This window comes from Stegastes partitus, unplaced genomic scaffold, assembly GCF_000690725.1.
Source record: "Stegastes partitus isolate 25-593 unplaced genomic scaffold, Stegastes_partitus-1.0.2 Scaffold744, whole genome shotgun sequence".
NCBI lineage: Eukaryota > Metazoa > Chordata > Actinopteri > Pomacentridae > Stegastes > Stegastes partitus.
Genome location: NW_007578475.1, coordinates 275,244 through 295,662, shown reverse-complemented (window position 1 = coordinate 295,662; position 20,419 = coordinate 275,244). Strand labels below are relative to the sequence as shown.

At 48.6% G+C, this 20,419-nt stretch overlaps 2 protein-coding genes across 3 annotated transcripts in view; one reads left to right on the top strand and one right to left on the bottom strand.

The window, feature by feature from the left end:
* Window positions 1-5,834, top strand: part of lgr4 (leucine-rich repeat containing G protein-coupled receptor 4) — a 29,004-nt gene extending 23,170 nt beyond the window's left edge. For both annotated transcript variants that reach the window (XM_008291463.1, XM_008291462.1), the window contains 5 exons: window positions 57-128; window positions 217-342; window positions 1,262-1,359; window positions 1,721-1,774; window positions 1,890-5,834. In XM_008291463.1, the coding sequence (XP_008289685.1) occupies window positions 57-128; window positions 217-342; window positions 1,262-1,359; window positions 1,721-1,774; window positions 1,890-3,295 (1,756 nt within the window). In that variant the 3' untranslated portion in view covers window positions 3,296-5,834. The remainder of the gene's footprint in view (window positions 1-56; window positions 129-216; window positions 343-1,261; window positions 1,360-1,720; window positions 1,775-1,889) is intronic.
* Window positions 5,835-7,771: 1,937 nt separating this feature from the next.
* mybpc3 (myosin binding protein C3) overlaps window positions 7,772-20,419 on the bottom strand; it is a 33,354-nt gene continuing 20,706 nt past the window's right edge. The window contains exons 23-31 of the mRNA XM_008291460.1: window positions 14,671-14,805; window positions 14,294-14,461; window positions 14,076-14,164; window positions 12,823-13,018; window positions 12,566-12,705; window positions 11,044-11,203; window positions 10,809-10,945; window positions 9,731-9,917; window positions 7,772-8,169 (exon numbers count right to left, since the gene is read on the bottom strand). Coding sequence (XP_008289682.1) covers window positions 8,129-8,169; window positions 9,731-9,917; window positions 10,809-10,945; window positions 11,044-11,203; window positions 12,566-12,705; window positions 12,823-13,018; window positions 14,076-14,164; window positions 14,294-14,461; window positions 14,671-14,805 — 1,253 coding nt within the window. The 3' untranslated portion in view covers window positions 7,772-8,128. The remainder of the gene's footprint in view (window positions 8,170-9,730; window positions 9,918-10,808; window positions 10,946-11,043; window positions 11,204-12,565; window positions 12,706-12,822; window positions 13,019-14,075; window positions 14,165-14,293; window positions 14,462-14,670; window positions 14,806-20,419) is intronic.

Genomic DNA, 20,419 nt, shown 5'->3' with positions numbered 1-20,419 from the left:
TGTGACCCAGTGTGTGGTGCTGGACCGTGTCTTCACCTGGCTGTGATGTCACACAGAGACCTGAGCAGGAATGAGGTGCGGCTGATCCACAGAGATGCCTTCCTGAGCCTCACGGCGCTCACCAACCTGTGAGTAGCTACCACATGTCTACCACAGCTCCTTCATCAGGTGTGTGCACATGTAACCTGCTGTGTGTGTGTGTCCTCGTGTCTGCAGAGACCTGAGTCTGAACTCTCTGACTGTGATTCCAACCTCTGGACTCGGCTCGCTGAGTCAGCTGAAGCTCTCAGGGAACCCACAGATGAAGAATGTGCTGACTGCGAAAAACTTACCCAAGCTCAGGTGAGAAGGAGCTTCTGTCGAGTGTTGTGGAGAAAGGCAGCACCTGGAGGTCTGTGGCCTTCCAGTGAAGCCCTGATCTTCTCACTGCAGCGTCCCACATGTCTGACTCAGGCCCAGAGCTTCTGTTGGACACAGTCCTCCAGCTCTCTGCCTGGTTCTCATGGTCCACACTAGCCCTAACCCAGACAGCGGCAGAAGGTCCCAAAACCTGTGTTGGTGAACTAGTCCTGTTATTTGTGACTTATGTAACCTGAAAGAAAAGCCCGTGGTCCAGCCCAGAGCAGCTGATGTTCTGAGAGCTTCATTACATGTATTCAGCAGCTCATCACCCTGGGCTCTTTAAAGTCCTGCCCCTTTATGGAACCAGTCCACTGACATCTCATCAGGATCCAGTTCCAGTCAGGAGCGGCAGAACCATCCGATGTTTAGAAATTCTGGCTTTTTTAAAACCAACCCAGCAAATTAAACTATCTGAATCGTACTTTCATACAAGTTGGAGCAGGTCAAAGAGCTGTTCAGGTGAGTGACCAGGAGGGGAAGGAGGAGGTCATGAGTACAAATGGGTTCTGGGAAAGTTTGTCAGGATCATCCTGCATCTGGCAGGTACCAGCGGTACCACACAGCGGCTCTGAGCTCAGAGCGGTGCTGGAGAAAGCAGCACACACACTGGTTCAGTCCAGCTGATAAACTGGAAACAAATGACCAGACGTGTGCAGACAGAAAAGAGAAAGAAGGGATTGTGTTTTCTCCAGAACTGTAGACCAACTCCAGAAACATCCCAGCATTATTGTTATTAGAACAAGCAGAAGGTGAGGCGGCGGTGGACACACACGTTAGTGGTGCTTCGCCCTGCAGGACGTTACGATGACCAGCGCCGGATCTCACAGGACTTTTCTCACTGCTGATTGCTCGTCTGCAGGTCCATCTCTGTCCCGTACGCCTACCAGTGCTGTGCGTTTGTTGGATGTGACTCAGCGACGAGTCCCTCTGAGGAGCACGACCTGAAGAAGTCTGCAGGTGAGAACGTTGTGCAGTCAGAGGCTGAGTTTCACACTGACCAGCTGACATGTGAACAAAACTTTAATTCACATTAAAACAACTGAACAGTCCTGACTGAAGGTGTTTAGTGCGTCTGGGCTGATTGACAGGCTGATGACCTGTAATGAGTCCACGGTGCCGTAGCGCTGCTAGGAGCATGTCTAGGTCCGACATGGTCGCCTCGTTGTTGTAGATTATCGTACAGCAGAAACCAGAGTTTGGAGGTCAAACAGTTCAAACACGTGCTGCTGACGGCTCATCACTGCTGTTTGGCAGGATGATTGTTGTGATGTCAGGCTGTCTTTTAATCGTCTGTGCCTCTTACATTCATGTTTTTTAGGTGGGGAGGACGTGGACAGAGTCTCCATGATCATGCATTGCTCTCCTTCACCAGGTCAGCAGCTCCTTGCTTCTTCTGTCCAATCAGCATCCACGTGCTTTGAAATAATCCAGAAGTAAACGTCCTAAATGAAGTGACTTTTGAACCACCGCATTGTTTCTGTCTTCAGGAGCCTTCAAGCCCTGTGAGCACCTTCTGGGTAACTGGATGATCCGTCTGACCGTGTGGTTCATCTGCCTGGTGTCGCTGGTCTTCAACAGCCTGGTGCTGGTGGCCACCTTCTCGTCCACTCACCGAGCGGCCGGCCATTCCCACTCCGTGCCGGCGTCTCTTCCTCCGGCCAGGCTGCTGATGGGGCTCCTGGCTCTGGCCAACCTGCTCACAGGCCTGTATGTCGGCGTGCTGTCCGTGCTCGACGCCGCCACGTGGGGATCCTTCGCCGAGTTCGGCGTGTGGTGGGAGATGGGACCCGGCTGTCAGGTCACGGGAGCTCTGGCCGTCTTCTCATCGGAGTGGTCGGTCCTGCTGCTGTCGCTGGCAGCTGTGGAGCGCAGCGTGGCCGTGCGGATGATTCTCGGCAAAGCGCTGATGTCGCCCAGGAGGAGCGCCGGCAGCCACCGCGGGTGCCTGAGAGGAGATCGCCGCTTCAGCCTGGCTGCAGGGCTGCTGGGGCTGCTGGCCGCCGCCGGGGCCTGCCTGCCTCTCCTGACCTTCAGCGACCAGTCCTCGTCTCCGCTCTGCCTGCCGTTTGCCGGCGGCGACACCCCGGCTCTGAGTGTGACGGTGGTTCTGGTGCTGCTCAACGCGCTGGCTTACCTGTTCACCGCCGCCGTGTACACCCAGCTGTACTGCCACCTGGGCCGGGTGGAGCTGGCGGACCCGGAGCAGACGGGCGCCCTGCGACACGTCGCCTGGCTCATCTTCACCAACTGCATCTTCTTCTGTCCCGTGGCAGCGTTCTCCTTCGCCCCTCTCTTAACCGGCTCTACAGCCGGCGGTCCAGAGATCGCCAAATCCGTCACCCTCATCTTCTTCCCGCTGCCTGCGTGCCTGAACCCGGTGCTGTACGTGTTCTTCAGCCCGGCCTTCAGGGATGACTGGCTGAGGCTACGCGGCCGCGGCGGTCTGACCAGAGAGGCGAAGGTCGGCGCCGAAGGCCACCGAGACGACGGTGGCGGAGGGTCGGAGCTCACAGACGGAAGCTCCACCCACCTGGGCTTTGACTGCGGGATGTACTCGCAGCTGTGTGGGGAGGCGGTGGTGTGCGAGCAGTGCGAGGCGGCGCTGCGTGCCCGGACCTGCTCTTCCCCCTCGTCCTCCACAGTCTGCAGACACTTGGTGAAGTCTCACAGCTGTCCCACCCTGCTGGCCGGAGCCGCAGTGTGCCAGCGCTCTGAGGGGTTCTGGGCCGACAGCGGCACGCCCTCTGCTCAGTCCGAGTACGCCGACGAGGGCGACTCGTTTGTGTCGGACAGCTCGGACCAGGTCCAGGCCTGTGGCAGAGCCTGCTTCTGTCAGAGCAGAGGCCTGCCTCTCGTACACTACTCATACAACATACCTCGAGTCAAGGACTAGGACGCTGCAGAGCTCCGGTACGTCTGCGTGCACAGACCTCTGACATGTGAATCTAGACGCTACAAGAATATATAAACACTTTTATATCAAGACAACAAGATGTGCCAACTGCCCTGCGATCAGCACTTAGGTTTGTTCTTACTGTTAGCAGAGATGCTAGCGATCATTTAAAGGGAACTGAGACCAGGTGTAGTGAACTGTCACGCTACTAACTGGTCGACAGAGGATTGCAGAGGAGAATCTTGCCAGCAGTGCCTGCCTCTTGCTTCCAGGTGGTCGTCATGGTGACGTGAGCCTCGGCGTGTCAGAGGTTCTGTGGTTTCTCTGTTTTACCTGTAAGCTGTTTAATTATTACACATCCTGTCAATTTCTAAAGATTCTCCACAGCAGCTGTTGATTTTCTACGTTGATTTGTTTTGTCCGTACATGTAGCAGGTGTCCTCATCACTCTAGACGTGTGTTTGTGTGAATGTAAGCTTCAGGTGGTGTTGAGCGAGCCGGGCGGTTCTGATGGTATCTCCTGCCTGCTGGATGGTTCCAGCGTGAGGACGGCAAACAGCAGTCTGTCATGAAACACGTCTCTGCTTTAAGCTCCCAAGACTAAGAATGTGATGAACGTAGCAGACGCCACTGTTTGGTATTTATTGTGTGAGCAGCAGGAGTGTGTGGGCGGAGACTCGTTCAGGTGTGTGACAGGTAAATACGCCCTACGCTGTAACAGCAGCTCTTCTCTCTCTACTGATCTAGGTCATTACTTTCATTTGTCTGGAGGAGAGTTCTGGTGGTTTCAGAACCTGGGCCTTGTTGTCTGCGGTTCTGCCGTCGTGCTGTTTGATTCGGATCAGAGTGTGTCTTTGTGTTCGTCAGCGAGCCGAGCGGCACATCAGACGCCCAGAACGCTGGAGTGAAATCTGCTTTCATGTGATGTACAGAACGCTTGTGGACTCGTTGCTCTGCTCAGCACGGCGAGTTCTAGCGACCCGTTCAGGAGGAGGTTCCTGTTAATCAAAGCTAAGTGTTGATGGTTGAAGTCACATTCAGTCAGAAGTAATCCTGTGTTGTGAGAAATGTGCTGAATTGCTGTTTTGCAGTGAGTGAGATGAGGAGCTCATCACAGGTCTGTGGCTGAATGTGAAGCTATTGTTAGCTTAGCTTTGCATACAGACAGGAAGTGGAGGGAAGTAGCAGGCCTGTTTCCACACTTCACTCTGTGCTGAGCTGAACAGGAGCCGGCTCCGTGTTCCACAGAGAATCCCCCAAAGCGTCACGAAAAGGACAAAACACACAGGAAACGAAAACAGGAAATCCCAAAACCTAAACCGACTGTATTCACACTTGTGAGAGGAGCGCCTGACGTACGTCTAAACTCATCATCAGACAGATTGTTGGCTCGCGAGCAGCGACTCGTAGCATCCAAGTTAAACACATGAATGTAATCCCGCTTTCCTCTCACGTGACCCGAACGCAGGACAAGACCGGCAACCAGCTGAGTCAACAAGATGGCGTGTGAGCGCTGCCAGAAAAACCTGGAGCAGTGGAACTGAAACGTGGTTGATTATTATTCACCCGCAGACATTTAAAGACGAGTATCTGCAGCTTGCACCACGTACAGCTACATGTTCACATGATGGCACAAGAGCAGCAAACAAGGCCCAGGCTGGAGACACGAGGACTCCTTCACTTCACTAGCTTCAGTCTGTGTAGGTCATCACAAGAGCATTATTACAGTTACCTTGTAAAGCAAACGGTGTGTGTTGGGATCCTGACTGAGGCTGTGTGGAGCGGCTGCTGGTGATTGGTGTGCCGGAGCGTGACTGTACACATTAAGGCGGACACGCCCTCGGAGCAAGTAGCCACAAGTGCACATGGTGTGTGAGTGCTCAGGAATGTAGGCGATGTAGGGAAACGTTCACCAACAAGACCTTCTCCTGTCTCTCATAATGCACCGTTTCATTTTCATGTGTTTTCTGTTTCAACGCTGTTTCAACGACGTTCTGGCCCCAAACCAACACGTCCTCTGACTGCTGGAGACGCCTGAAGTCCATCTGCTGGACGTGTCCACGCTTCTCAGTAGGCTCTGCTCTTTCTTTCTTTCTTTCTTTCTTTCTTTCTTTCTTTCTTTCTTTCTTTTTTAAATGTAAATTATTTGAAAAGAAAACCAGTAATCAAGAATGGGATGCTAACTAAGGAAGCTACCTCCTCAGCTGTAGCGGCGACCAGCAGTGCTTTGTAAATGAAAAACTTGTTACTCTCTGTTCTCGGCTTTATGTTGACGCGTAGTTACGTGCAAATTGTGGGAGGAATCTATGTACTGTATACTGTGATTTTATTTTTTTAACCACCAAACTATAAACTATGAAAATGTTGTTTTATCTTTTCTAGATACAAACGTGCAGAATAATACAGATTATATAAAATATCTCACTTCAGTTTTCATTCAATCTTATTTGTAGTTTTTCATGTGAGATCTCCCCAAATTGTTTTTATTCTGTTCGAATAATCCTTTAAATTGTGAATGAATAAAATTAGACGAACACAACCACTTGTGATGTAGCGTTTGTGTCCCGGGTCAGACTGGAGTTGTGGAGATGTCTGAGGCTGCTGCAGCTACAGCAGAACATTTAGTTCATTTAAAGGTCCAGGAAGGAATCGAGATGTGAGAAACACGTTGTTCTTCTTCTCCAAACTGAGTACTGTCCAGGTGTTCACCCACTGAAGGGACAACAGTGAAACTCAGTTGACAGTAACGTTGAGAATGGGCCAGAAACTGAACGTCTCAACAACTATTAGATCAGAGGTGTCCAGTCCTGGTCCTCCAGGGCCACAGTCCTGCATGTTCTAGATGTTTCCCTCTTCCAACACACCTGATTCAATGACCAGGATGGTTATCAGGCTTCTGCAGAGCGGGAAACATCTAGAACATGCAGGACTGTGGCCCTGGAGGACCAGGACTGGACACCCCTGTATTAGATTAAATGTTCTGCAGTCGTGGTTCAGATGATGCGTCTCTCTGCTGATGCTCTGATTCTCCTCCAGCTCAGACGTGACGTTCACAAGTTATCACGTAACTTTAGTGAAACCTTGACTTAAGCCCTGACATCAGCCAATCAGGTCAAAGCTTTGACGAGAAGCCTGCAAAGCTGATGCTAGCATGCTAAGCTAAGGAGCAAACATGCTGAACATAATGCTCAGCATTAGCATGTTAGCATTTTGTTAGCAACCTGATGCTGAGTGGTGCAGATGAGGAGAACTTACTGTTGGCGTCACACAGTTCTGACCTGAACGTCTCTGTGACTACATGAAAAAACAAAGCAGAAGCTCCTGAGGAAACCTCTGACAGACACCACTGTCTGAAAACCACTTCCTGTTGTCATCCAGCAGCCAGGGCACACAAAAACAACCGTGTCATAAAAATAAAGCAATTAACCATAACTAATAGACATTTTCATGTCAGTTTAAATTAGATTCTGTGTATTTTTGGGGGCTTTTAAATGTTTAGTGAAGGTTGTCTACACGGGTCAGAACTTCTGTAGCTAGTACAGAACTAGTACCGCCTTTCCATTATTAAACACTCTGATTTCTCCTATTAATAATAATTAGTCTATCTTGAAACAACAAGTGAACTATTTTAAAAGCCTTTTGAATGAATTTAACTGATTGATAACAAGATGTTTTGGTTCTTTTGATTCTTTTCTTCTGTGAGTCGATGTCGATGCTCCTGAAGCTCCAGCGTTTGGACCACGTCTCGTGTTTCTGCTGGTTTGGCTTCACAGAGCTGCGACTATCGACTTCTCCCGTTGCTGAACTGTTTCCTGTTGAAGCTGCTCATCAGAACCACAGTAAAGGTTCCAGGATTGTCGTCACGGCCGTTTGTGCCATTCAGCGGCGTTTTACGCTTTCACCTCCAGCCCACTCATGTTCCGCCGCCGCCTCCCGTCTCCGCTGCAGCGAGCTGTGACTTGGTGACGTCTGGGATTACAGAAAGCAAACAGACATGCGTGTGATAAGTCGTGTTTAGCGCTGACCCGTGTTGCCGTTGGTGATGCCTGAAACTCCGGGGAGCCGGACGACATCCGTCACGTCAGCGACGCTGAGACGTGAAACGAGGCTCTCTGGACGTTTCTCAGCTGTATGAGAGGAAACATTTACATTCAGGGCATCATCGCTGTGGTGCGACGCTGCGGCGGGCTTCGCCAGACGAGAGCCTGTTGCTCTCCGCCGCCCTCGTCCTCGGCGGCTAAAGGACATGGCAGCTATTCCAGCCCTCTGTGCTGTGCTCATTAGCCACATGCCTCGCACCTCAGGCTTTAGCCAGGCTTTGCTACAATAAAACTAAGCTCTCAACAAGTCTTGTCCATTCCAGGGGACTTCTGGGTATCAATGGCACGCTTTGTGCTCTCATGATGAGGCCCACCTCTGCACCGCGCCGGCAGCACCACACCGCCGGTATTCACACGACTGAATGAAATCACGCTGTGTTTTGAAGCAGTTTTTATGCACACACACCAATCCAAACATTATTCATTTGTACCTTCTATCAACTGAAACAAGTGAGAAACAGGACAGCAAATCACAAACGAGCTCCATGAGTTCTGCCAGATTTACTGAACACCACGACGGTCACATCTGATCTCTGACATGAACAGAACCATGAAGTATTTTTAATTAGAACATCGATGCTGACAGTTCCCTGCTAACGAAGCGTTGTCGTTGGCAGTCTAGTGGCCTAACGGTGAGGAGGACGTGATGCCTGCAGAGGTTCTGGGTGAACAGTTTGTGGAGAGTTCCTCAAACAGGGAGCAGAGACATCGATCCTCTCTTCAGCTGGTGGCTTCACTTCTTGGCATCTTTCTTTTCTTCCTTTGGAATTTGAGCTGCAACCCAGAAAAAAAACCATAAAAATCAGGACAGAAGATTTGAAAATGAAGCATCACACGCTCACTTTAAACCAGGGATGACACCGGTACCGGCCGACGTTAGTGTGTTTCCCATATGTCGGTCCGGTCCGATGAACAAACCGAAACAAAACGATGATGGTCTGACGTCAGCGCCTTCGTCTCTACGTCTGATATCGCTGCTGTTTCACAGATGTTTTCACCTGAATGCTCTTGAACGTTAAATATGTTTAAATATGTTTTGTTACGTAATACAGACGACGACGTGTCTAATCTGAGCCTCTTCTGAATAGTTTCTCACAGTGCTGACTTATTCCCATTTTTCTGTGTGAACAAAAGCTGAATCGGTTCTCTGTGAATCAGAAACCTTCACATCGGCCAGAAGCTCCAGTACGCTGCTTTGAACCCACAATAGCAGAAGCTACACAGTGTGTAGTTGTGCTGACACGTCATCACGGTGTAAGCTGATCAGCGGATGCAAACTTCTGCTCTGTTTTTGGTCTCCTCCACCTCCTGAGAGAAACATCACGTTACCGTCTCAGTGATGTTCACCAGCTCTTACAGAAGACTGAGCGTCAGTGGGCTGAGACCCGTCAGCGCTCCGACCCGTCAGCGCTCCGACCCGTCAGCGCTCTGACCTGTAGGACTCGAGTCCAGTGACACCGGTCAGGTTTTCACAAAAATATCGATGAAGGCTCCTTTAAATCTGAACTCTTTAAAGGTTTTATATGCAGACAGATAAATCAGTTTCTTTACGTAAAGACTCCAGCAGGTTGATTTAAAGCATGCTGGAATAAAACTTTGCCAGTAAAGCGGCGAACTCGTTATCACACGTTAACGATGCAGGTAAGCAGCAGATTCATGAGGTAGCTGTGATAGCAACCAGAAGATTTATCCTTTTAAAGAAGCATTTTACAGCTCTGTCAGTTCCTAGAAGTCCCTGAGAAGCTACGACGGTGTTGTCAAGACACCAGCAAATATTCTGCTAATAAACAAAACCCTGAGAGAATATTTATTTGATTAACTTGTATGTTTGTTCTCTAACCACAAATCACAGAAAACAAATGCAACAGAACCCGGAACACTAACTTCTGTCACATTTGACCACATCTGGAGGCCTGAGGTCTGATAATGAGTCCCAACTGTGCAGCCACATGAGGCAAGATGTGAAACAACACATTAGCTGGGTCTTGTGTTAGGAATCTTTTTTCAACATTTGTTTGGGTTTACTGTATAGTTTCCAGTCGTCTGAGGGAATTTCCTATTTGTCCTCTAATCAGAACCACGCAGTTCTTTCCTGGAAACATCTTAGAAATGAAGAAACAAAGGATTGGCTGTCAGTTGTTCCTCCAGGCGGCTACAGGCTCTGAGTTCATGTTCTGTTTACTGTGGCTTCTGATCAAATGCACTGAACGCACCTTCTTTATTCCTTCTGGACGGACCGACACAATGAGTTATTTTTAAAGGATGAGAAGAGGGAGGATGGAGTCTAAGTGGGTCATGAGAAACGAGGACACATGCGTTGCAGCAGGATACTTACGGCGAACCTCCAGCTTACACTCCACGATGTCTTCCCCGCTGTCGTTGACCGCCTTGCACATGTACACCCCGCCGTCGAACGGACACGGCTTTCGGATCTCCAGCGTCAGCACGCCCTGCTTGCTGAGCATTCGGTACTTGGCCTCGTGCGAGATGTCCATTTTGTTCTTGTACCAGGTCACTTTGGGCTAACGGGGCAGGACAAAGTGTGTCAGCTGATATTTTAATACTTGTGATGTTGTTGTACCATTAAGACACGATCTGGTCCAATCGTAACGATCAGAACCACGGATTTGTCTGGTGGATCCGGTTTCACTGAGGACAGGGTGTTTATCACCGACGACTAATCCCCAGATGTCAGCAAGAACAGGCTCAGAGTGTGTGTGTGTGTCTGTGTGTGTGTGTGTGTGTCTGTGTGTGTGTCTGTGTGTGTGTGTGTGTGTGTCTGTGTGTGTGTACATGTGTGTGTGTGTCTGTGTGTGTGTGTGTACATGTGTGTGTGTGTGTGTGTGTGTGTGTGTGGTTTGATTCTTTACCTTCACTCAGTTATTGTGTGTTTTTGAACCAATGAAAATGATGCAGCTCGTTCTCGGCTCTCAGCTGATTGGTGGAGAACCTGGACAGTCAGTGGACTTGGTTTGGAGTCTGGAGTTAATCTTTAACCTATCAGGGAAGGCGTGAAGGCCTGAATGGACTCCTGGGAGCAGCCGCTGCTCCAAAGCTTCTCCTCACAACCAAACCTCTTGTGCTGACATTTCTCAGAGGTCCTCATGGTTTTCAGCTTCATGTCTGTTTTATTCTGTTATCCTGCTTTGCCTTGATTTCATGTTTTATTCTGTCTGATTCTCTTTTACATGGATTTGTTCTGGTGCTGCTGCCTGACCTACATCATGTAAAACACTTCAACATGTGATATGAATACATTTGAGTTGACGTCATGAGATTGGAACCGTTCCATCCAGACCTCATTAGAACCCCCTCACATCTTCCTGCTATTATCAACCATCTTTGACCACAGAAAGCAGCTTTGCGTCTGTGATGGAACACAGACGTTCTGGACCAAGTCTGACCCTCCTGACCTTCGGTATTCCGCTCACGGAGCAGCTGAGCGTGGCGTTGTAGCCGGCGATGACGGAGCGGTTCACCAGAGGATGTGTGAACTTGGGCGCCTGTGAGAAGTCGTGTTCCTTGTAGGTGGGCGGCTTGTACGCGATACCTGAGGAGACAGACCATCAGCTGCTTCACCTGCTGTCCCTCTGCTCTGTATCTATGACGACTGCTCTGTATCTTCATGTATGAGCGGTCACAACTCACCTGTTTTGTGGATGAAAACGCTGTCTTTGGTTTCGCAGGGATCCTGACTGAGGCCCACCAGGTTGATGGCAAAGACTCGGAAGACGTACTCGTTTCCCATGATGAGGTCGGACACGACGCAGTTGGTTCTCCTGTACTGCTCGTAGACGGTGTACCACTCCTTCAGATGAAACACAAGAAAGGCTTCAGAGGCTGGTCTTCTGCTTCAGTAAATGGTTTGTTTTGTACAAGTAGGTGACAAATGAAAGGAGACGTGAACAAATGAGTGCAGAACAGTCATGATGCAGTCTGCTGGGGGAGCAGTGGTTCAGTGTCCAGACGGGCCTCCATCCCTGCAGCAGAGTTTTACTGACTTCTAGAGGTTGAAGTATATCCTTATTGGTTGGTTTTCTTTCTGTCACCTATCGGCACACATTCATATTGCCAGCACTGTTTAACGCTGTCCAGAGTTCGCTCTCATTAAAACATCCAGTCACCTTCATAATGGACCTGAAACCAAAGCAGCTGCGTAACTGCTCACATTTTATTCATTTCGGTACAAGACTGAAATAGGATCTGGGTGGATTTAAAGTGCACGTGTCCTCAGCACTGTTATCTGTGCCATGTAGCAGGTAACATGATGAGCAGCATCCCTAAGCTCAGCGTGTTGCAAGTGAAATTAATTTGATCTAATAATGACTCCAGTGAAACATGAACCGTCGGCCACGCTGGCAGCAGAACAATGGCCATGCGTCACCGCACAGACGATCCGGACCAGGTCAAGGCTACAAGGATAAGATTAGGACATTCCAGGCGGACAGTGTTGCTGGCAGCTCGAGGTGGAGGATGGTGGCGGTCGGAGCCAGCAGGTCCGAATGCATCACTACTGGCCCATAGAGGAGACTACGGGCCTCGCATCGGCTAACCACAGAATAAACGGCTGGGAACTGGTGCTGTTCTGATGAATTGTATAATTCATCCTACATCCACCCAACCGGTGGAGGCAGATGGCCGTCCCTCCCTGAGCCTGGTTCTGTCGGAGGTTTTTTTCCCCCTGTGGGGGTTTTTGGTTCCGTCCCACCAGCAGACTGCTGAAGCTTATAGAGAATCCAGATGTTTGGATTGTTGGGTGTTTCTGTTTCTGCCTTTGTGAAGCGCTATGAGATGACTGTTGTTGTAAATATGCGCTATACAAATAAAACTGAATTGAATTGAATTGAATTTGAATTGATGAGTCTAAAACCCAACTGGACTATTGAAGACTTGCTGCTAACTGCCATCATGTGATGCATCATTACCATGACAAGAGGAAAAAGTGCTTTTTGAGGTTACACAGAGTGTCCAGTGCAGGGAAGACATCTCCTGGACTGCTGCACTGGACTTTAGATTCTCATCATTTGGTGGAACAACATGTGGACACCACCGGTGGGAGCTCGTATCAACACGTCTTCTGGTCGCATTCTGGTTTATTTGACAATTAATTTGCATTCACTGGTGCTTGAACAATACATAAAAACCAGGACCCATGGGTGTCGAGGCTCACCATGGTCTTCTTGTCAGCTTTCTGGATGTTGTAACCGGTGATCTCACAGTTACCGTTGTCCTTCGGTGGCTTCCACTCCAGCGCCACGTTGAATCCCCAGACATCCACGATCTTCAGAGCCTGTGGAGGCCCCGGGAGATCTACACAGGAGAAGCAGTTCTTTGGAAACGTCTTTAGAGCAACAGTTTATGACAGAGACTTCATTTTTTTCCTGTTGATTCTCACAGGAAGTCCTACGTGTTTTCAGTCCTGCTTACCAACAATCTGCAGCATGATTTTAGACGTATCCGCCACGTTCTCGATCTGCACCTGGAGGTCGTACTGCCCCGAGTGCTTCCGCTCCGTCTTGCGGATGAAGAGGATCGTATCAATTTCGCTGTTCCTCACGCTGGCGAACTGGGGGCTGAGGGCCTCCCCGTCTTTGCTCCATGTTACCTTGGGCCTGGGTTTACCCTGCAAGACCAGCAGAGACGAAGGAAGGGTTGCAGCTTATGTGTCCATCTATGAATGACAGACACCCAAACCAACCTTATAACAATCTGAAAACGTTTTCAGGTACATGACGATGCTTCCTGTGGCTGTGGGATCTGTGTCAGTCTGTCAACGCACCATTTTGGTTGAAGGTGAAACATCTCGACAACATTTGAGCAAGTTCCCCTGAAATCTGCTTCAGACATTCCTGGTCCTCCAAAGATGGATCCTAATGATCGTAGCGATACCTTAACTTTCTACGTAGCTCCACCACCTGGTCCAGCTCCTATTAACAGTTAGCCTTCAAGTTAACATAGAGGTTAGCATGCTAGGTGAGATAAACAGATCAGATCTGTGCAATATTAATACTTCTTTATCAGTGTTTCTGCTCATTAAAGGGTCTGTGAAATACTACTGATATGTGCAATATGATCACTACATCTAAATATCCACATATGACAAAAAAAAAAACATGACTTATGTGCATTTTTTTGTTTATTTAAAATGTTCTACTGATATTTCTGAAGTGTTTGGACCATCCCCTCTGTTGTTCTAACCATGCAAATGTCCTCACTCTGGGATTCATCAAAGCTTATTGTATCATTGACCTTTTCTTTGGCACCAACCTCACATCAAACTTCATATTTTTACTCCAGGAACGGAAAAGAAACGCCTCAAATCCAACCAGGCCTGTGAAATATGTGACCACAAGAATATAGATACTCGTCCTCCAGCGATGATCCAAAACCATCCATCCATCATCTCTACACCTTAGTCCTCACTAGGGTCATGGGGGGCGGAGTCTATCCCAGCTGACTCAGGGTGGATGTGTCGGGGTCAGCGGTCGTAGTGAGGATGAGCGGTGTATAGATGGTGGGTGGATGTGTCGGGGTTACGGGTCACTACCTGTTTCTGTGTCGGTGATGCTGGATCATTCACGACACATCATGTGTGTATTAATGAGGTGTGTCATTATCAGCGCTCCTGCTGCAGCCAGACACGAGTCCGAGCTGTGTGGTGGATTCAGATCGATTCATACCTGGAACGGAATCACAATGTTGACGGTGTCTCCGACTTTCTTGATGAGAGTCTGGCGAAGGTTTCTGGGGAGCCAAATTTTAGGACGTTCTGCAAAAGAAAAACCACCAAAATGAGATGAATGAAAGAAGGAGGAGTTCAAACAAGGAGAAGTGTTTGGCCTGTTGAAGCCCAGACAGGAAGCTGAAGCAGAGAGTCCAGCGGTCTCTGGATACTGACGCATGATCTCTCTGATGGTGACGGGTTGGGCCAGAGTGGCGGCAGCGCTGGGTCCAGCCGTGTTGTAGGCCCGGACACGGAACTGCAGTTTGTCTCCGGTGGTGAGATCTTTGATGGTCATTGATGTCCTGTCTGTCAGACCCTCCATGGCTGGGATCCATTCATCAGCTGTAAACACACAGCGGGTTAAAGGCACGATTCACATCACGTCCTGGTTCTGATTTGACTGAACACTGATTTGTAGAGACAGGAAGGACATGTGTTCCTGGTGTCTGATCATCTGGCTGCCCTGCTGTGCAGACTGATGGTTTCTGATGCTGTGTGCTATAAAAATAAAGCCTGATCAGAAGCATGCGGCGGCCGGCTCCAGCACTCACTGCCCTCCTTGCAGTACTCGACCCCGTAGCCCTCGAGTTCAGCCGAGCCGATCCTCTCAGGCCGCCGCCACTTCAGCACGATGGAAGTGTCGCTGACGTCGTCGACACACAGTCCGATGGGCTCGCTGGTCGGGGCTGAGAGGGCAGATAAAGGCCCCTGTTAGTCCGTTAGAGCATTAAAGGCAACAAACAGTGAAGGAATTCCTGGATGAACACAACCAGGAATGACCTGAAGTCACACAGCTTCGTAACAGCATCATCTCACAGCCAAACTTTACTTTTCTGTCCCTTGTTCTGCCTCCTTGAAGGTGACTTCAGACACAGGGACACAGTGATAACTGACACACAGCTGAAGGCTTCACAATACAGTCTCTGGTAAACGTCATTAGAAGCAGCAGCAGCTCCTGAACATGAAGAACGAGTTCTTCATCACGTGACACACACACAGGATGTTATTGGACAGCTTCAGTGATGACCGAGTCTCTGAAATGAAAAATTATTCTTAGATTTACAAGGATGGCTTCTTGTTGAAACCAGCCCAGATGAACTGTGGTGTATGACGTGTTGGAGTATTTCTGGGCTATAGTTGTGTCCTCTTTAGATGACTAATGATTATGATTATATTATGAAACCATGTCTTCAGCTCCGTACCGGCTGCTGTCAGACAGCAGCAGCAGCACCGACCTCTGGAAGCATCACATGCTCTGGTTGGGGGTATTTTTCTAAAGTAGTATTATTATTATTTCATCTGTTTGTCCTCTTGAGCTCAGCGAGACAACAGACAAGTTGAATTTATTTCATGTAATCTTATTATTTATTTCTATTCAACGGGAGCCGGTGTGATGTCTTTATCGTCCCTGTGCATCGTGCTGCTGACGGGTTTTACTGGCATTTTAGTGGCTCTTTTATTTTACTTGGCTTTTAATCTTGTTCAGTGAGCTGTGCTGTTCTACTGTCCTGTGTTTTAAACGTCTGTGTGGGTTGTCAGAACCGTCTCCTGCTGCTGCAGAACAGCTCTACCTGCAGGTACCAGTAAAGTCACCTGGAACCTTGAAGCAAATAGATAAAGATAAAACCTTCAACACAACCCAGCTATCACACAATAGGTTCATCTGTAAAGGTTCAAAATCAAATTACTCACGTCATCCAATGAGATAAAACTCACATATTCTTCAGTATTCATTCAGTTGATATGATGCAAAGTATTGGAAGTGTGTTGGTGTTAGTGCTGGAACTGAACTGTGTCCTGAAGGTGACTGGTGCAGCATCAGGCGTCAGTCAGCTCTGGGATCATACATTCATAATATAGTATATATGTGTACGATATATATTATATATAACATATGCTATGTTGTATATAATATATACTATATATAATATGGTACACGTTGATACGGAGCACAGAGCTGCTACGAAGGCGAGTCAGCCTGGATCTTTAAAAGGTAACGAGGATAGAATAGAAATAACAAATACATGTGATCAATAGTTCAGGCTATAGACTGGAGTGTGTGTTCAGTACCCATACTGCACTTGGGTAGAGCGTGTGGGTGAGTCTGGATGTGCGGGCCTGGATGGACCGGTACCTCTTTCTTGAGGGCAGCAGGCTGTGATTTGGGCGTATGTGGCTTTATGGGTGTTCACTGCTTCTGTCCACATGGTTCCTAACGTGCAGGAGCTGTACAGTGACAGGAAGTGATTTCTGATTGGGTGCTGTGTGACCTGTGAGGCTCCTGCTTACAGGTGATGCTGAACAGCTCCAGGCCTTCACACCTTTCCTGTCAGTCTGTTCACTGCTCGCTGCACAATAAAGGCAAAAATGCTCCAAACAGATGAATAGAAAGCCACTGATTGGCTCCAGGCTAGTCCAGACTTTTAACCAGAACCAAGAAACATGAACACGTCACTCCTGTTCTGGCCCCCGCTCTGGTTCTGTGATAGCTGTGAAGGTTCTCTAGGCTTCTATCCCAGGTATTCTTCTGACCTCTAGAACCTCATGCACCAGTGAGCACATTGAGCAGGTCTGTTTCTGCTTCAGGGCACAGAACTGAAGCCTCGAGGCTCTGGAGTGATGGACGGGGAGCAAGTGTTGTCAGAAGTAATCTGATTACAGTTTTCTTTGCGCTGTCTTTTATTTCTTCCAGTAAAACTACTTTTTGATCTCTGTGTCGTGAATCCTGAACGTTGTAGTTTGATGCCAAATACAAAAAAAGTGCTCCATAAATAAAGATCATCATCATTATTATTACTATTATATAAACTAATAAGCCCGGTATTTTCTGGACGTGGCAGAAGTGGGCTGTGTGCAGCTTCACAGCTACTTCACATGACAACAGATATTAGACATGTGGGTACATGAGCGGTGATCAGACGGCCGATCAGCCTGGAAGCCATGTGATGGATCTTCTCTCATCCAGTGAAACACGAGCTGACCTACATGTAGCTGCTGGACTTTGGTTTCTGTTTGCATTAAAAGACGGTTGGTTCAGCGGTTCCGACCCACACGACACTCTGAGGACAGAAAACTGGCGTCATGATGAACTTTAGCTGCACAGACTCCACATGACCGATCAACGTTCTCATCAGGACGGCTGCTGAGGACTCTGTGGAGTAAAGATGTGCATGACGACCACCGACAGACGTCACAGATCAATCCTTTACATTTAACTCTGTCAGAACAGAAGATGACAGCAGAGCAGCACATGTATAAACTGTGCTTGTTCAGCATAAAGCAGCAGATGAAAGCCTCCTGAGACTCCAGACATCTGGAGCAGTAAAGACCTGAGTGATCTGTGCAGCTCGGCTTCAAACAAGAAAAGACCAGAACTCAAGACAAAGCGAAGCCGATGTTGTCCAATCAGAGCTTCGTCTCTGTTTCCACGGTGACAAAGTCTCTCTTCAGTCAGTGAACGCTGAAGTTCTTCTATGAAAGTCTGAAGCTGGATGCATCACAGGCATGGACCCAGAGCTTCTCTTCTACACTCAACCCTGATGGCTCAGAGCAGCTCGAGCACACCGGCTCCACTCAAACACTGTAGAACCACTCTATACAACACAAAGGCCAGCTGTGACATCGGAGCCGCAAATCAGTTGTGAAGAAGAACAATGAGATGGAGAGCTCATCTCTGCGAGCCGACAGGACCGGTTCTTCAAGGTTCTTCAGTATGAACGTCTGAATCCATGTAAAACAGTGTGAAGCCACCAGCTGCTAATTTTACTCCTCATATGTCTTCTGTGATATAAACATGCTGTCGATGCGCTCAGCCACTGGTGTGGAGTTTGGAGGAGACGCAGAGGATTCATGCAGCTCAATACTTAAACCGATCATCTGTATAGATTCTGCTATGTGTTGAACAGAGATGTCGTGCCTGAATTCTGTTTTCATTTCCATCAATAAAGACTTTTCCACCATAAACTGATGCAGAAATGGAAAAATCCCCAGAATGCATCAAGTCTTTGATGTTCAAAATGACTTGGAGAGGAATCCCAGATGTGTCCTCCCAGCACTCCGACACAAACTGACACCGTGTCTTCACTGTTCTTTTGTTTTTAAACTTGAGTATTTTCATGTGGGCTGCAGCCTGAGATGACTTTGAGATGTTTGGGTATGACTCACTGACTAATCAGAGAACTGACAAGTCGCTGAAACCAAAATGATTTCAGCAGAAACTCACGGCCAAGGCAGCCCGAAGAAGCAGCATCATCCTATGACTTGGTACCGAGCGCAGAGCTGGAGGCGAGTTCTTGGTGTGGTGCAGATACGACTGACTGTGCAGGTGTACGTAAACATCACATCATCCTTCCTCGGTAAAATTTAGTCAACCGTAAATTTTATGATGTTGCAGCAGCTTGTCGACAGCATGTGGACAGATTGAAAGGTGTCAAATGTTAGCGGTGACCTTGTCGTCACTGAGGTTGGAGCTCTGCTGTCACGGGACACAAGCTAAGTATACGATGGGAGCAAATGATGGGAGCTCGTGTCAAAGGTCAAGGGTTTGCATGCGTGTAGAAAGTCACCGCAGCAGGGACTAAAGGTGCCGGGCAGGATTGTTTGTAAAAGCACAACGGAGGCTTAAACACTCCCAGCGGGACCCTGCAACACCCACACCTCCACCCCTGAGCCAAACCTTCATGCATGTGCACCTCTGAGAATCAGGGAAGCAGTTTTCCTACACATATGAACACGTTTGATTTGTTGTTCTAAATGATAACATGTGAAAGTAAATGACGCCTACTGCAAACGGGCTCTGGCTCTGGCTCTGGCTCGGCGGGGGGCTCCTCGGCCGGGGGTGCCGCTCCCTCCTCTGCAGGGGCACCGCTGTCTGTCGGGGGGGCACCTTCCTCTGGCGGAGCCTCATTCTCAGCTGGAGCTCCCGCCTCTCCGCTGGGGGCTTCCTCTGCAGGGGCGGCTGCCGGTGGTTCACTGCCGGCTTCTGGCTCCGGAGGTGGAGGGGCTTCGGTTTCAGCCTTGCTGGCTTCGGGCTCTGCTGGAGCCTCTGCTGGAGCCTCTGCTGGAGCCTCTGCTGGAGCCTCTGCTGGAGCATCGGCTGATGTTTCCTCCACTGGTTTCTTTTCCTCCACTGGCTTCTTCTCAGCCGTCTTGGGCAGCTTGGGTTTGGTCATCCTGTCTCTGTGCTGCCGTCCTGCTGCTGATCGAAGCTGTTTGTGTTCGTCTTCCTCTGGCCTATGCTCTCATTCTCTGTCTCTGTCGCTGGCAGCCGCCCACCCCGTCCTCTCTTAGCTGCAGTAACAACAATACTTCTTCTGCACAGTAGCAACAAACCCCTCTGTGTTAAGCAGCTGGTCCCTGCAGAGTCGAGGGCTTCCAGGCCAATATTTATAGAGAAGGATGCCATGGATAGTTTCCTAATCAGCTGTCTTACAAGCGATTGGCCATCTGGATGCAATGATGTTCCCTCTTAAATCAACAAGTGGAGGATGAGATGGTAGTTAAAAAATCAGCGACCGAGTAAGAGACGATCAAAACCTGAGCCCCTGAATTACGAGATTCAACCACAAACCGTGTCCCAGACTGCTGCGAACACACTGTCTCTGATTGGTCTGTAACTCAGACAGAATGAAGCAAAATGAACTTCACTGTGATCAGCTCCTGGTTCTGTCCCAGGATGACAGAAGTCAGAGTGTCAAGGTGGAGCGGTGGATTGATGGCTGGACGGCAGATTTCTCTCTGACGTGTTTACAGCAGATTTATGGCCAGACTGTTCAAAAGCACATCTTCAATAAAGACGGTTTGGTCAGAAGGAGACGGAAACAGACTCGTCAGGGAGAGAGGATCAGACATGAACTTAAATCTGAAGTGTTCCTCTGATCTTAAATGTTTTCTTCTTATTATCAGAAATTATTTGTTATAAATTATCCATCCATCCATTTTCTATACACCACTTAATCCTCACGAGGGTCGCGGGGGGACTGGAGCCCATCCCAGCTGACTGAGGGTGAAGGCAGGGGACACCCTGGACAGGTTGTTGTAAATTATTTTAGGTTTAATTTATAATGTGCTTGACAAAATGAAGCTGATCTACATCCAGAACGTTCTTCAGTTCCGTCGTATCAACAGGACACGGCTGGTTCTGTGCTTTAAGTCTCTTCTTAAAACACATTTTCATCAAAGAGCTTTTATGTTTCAGCTTCTTACTCTATTTGTGTGATTTATACTTTTATCAGTTATTCTGTGTGTTTATTTTATTTCAATTTTTTATTTATTTTTATTGGAAAGCACTTTGTAACATTT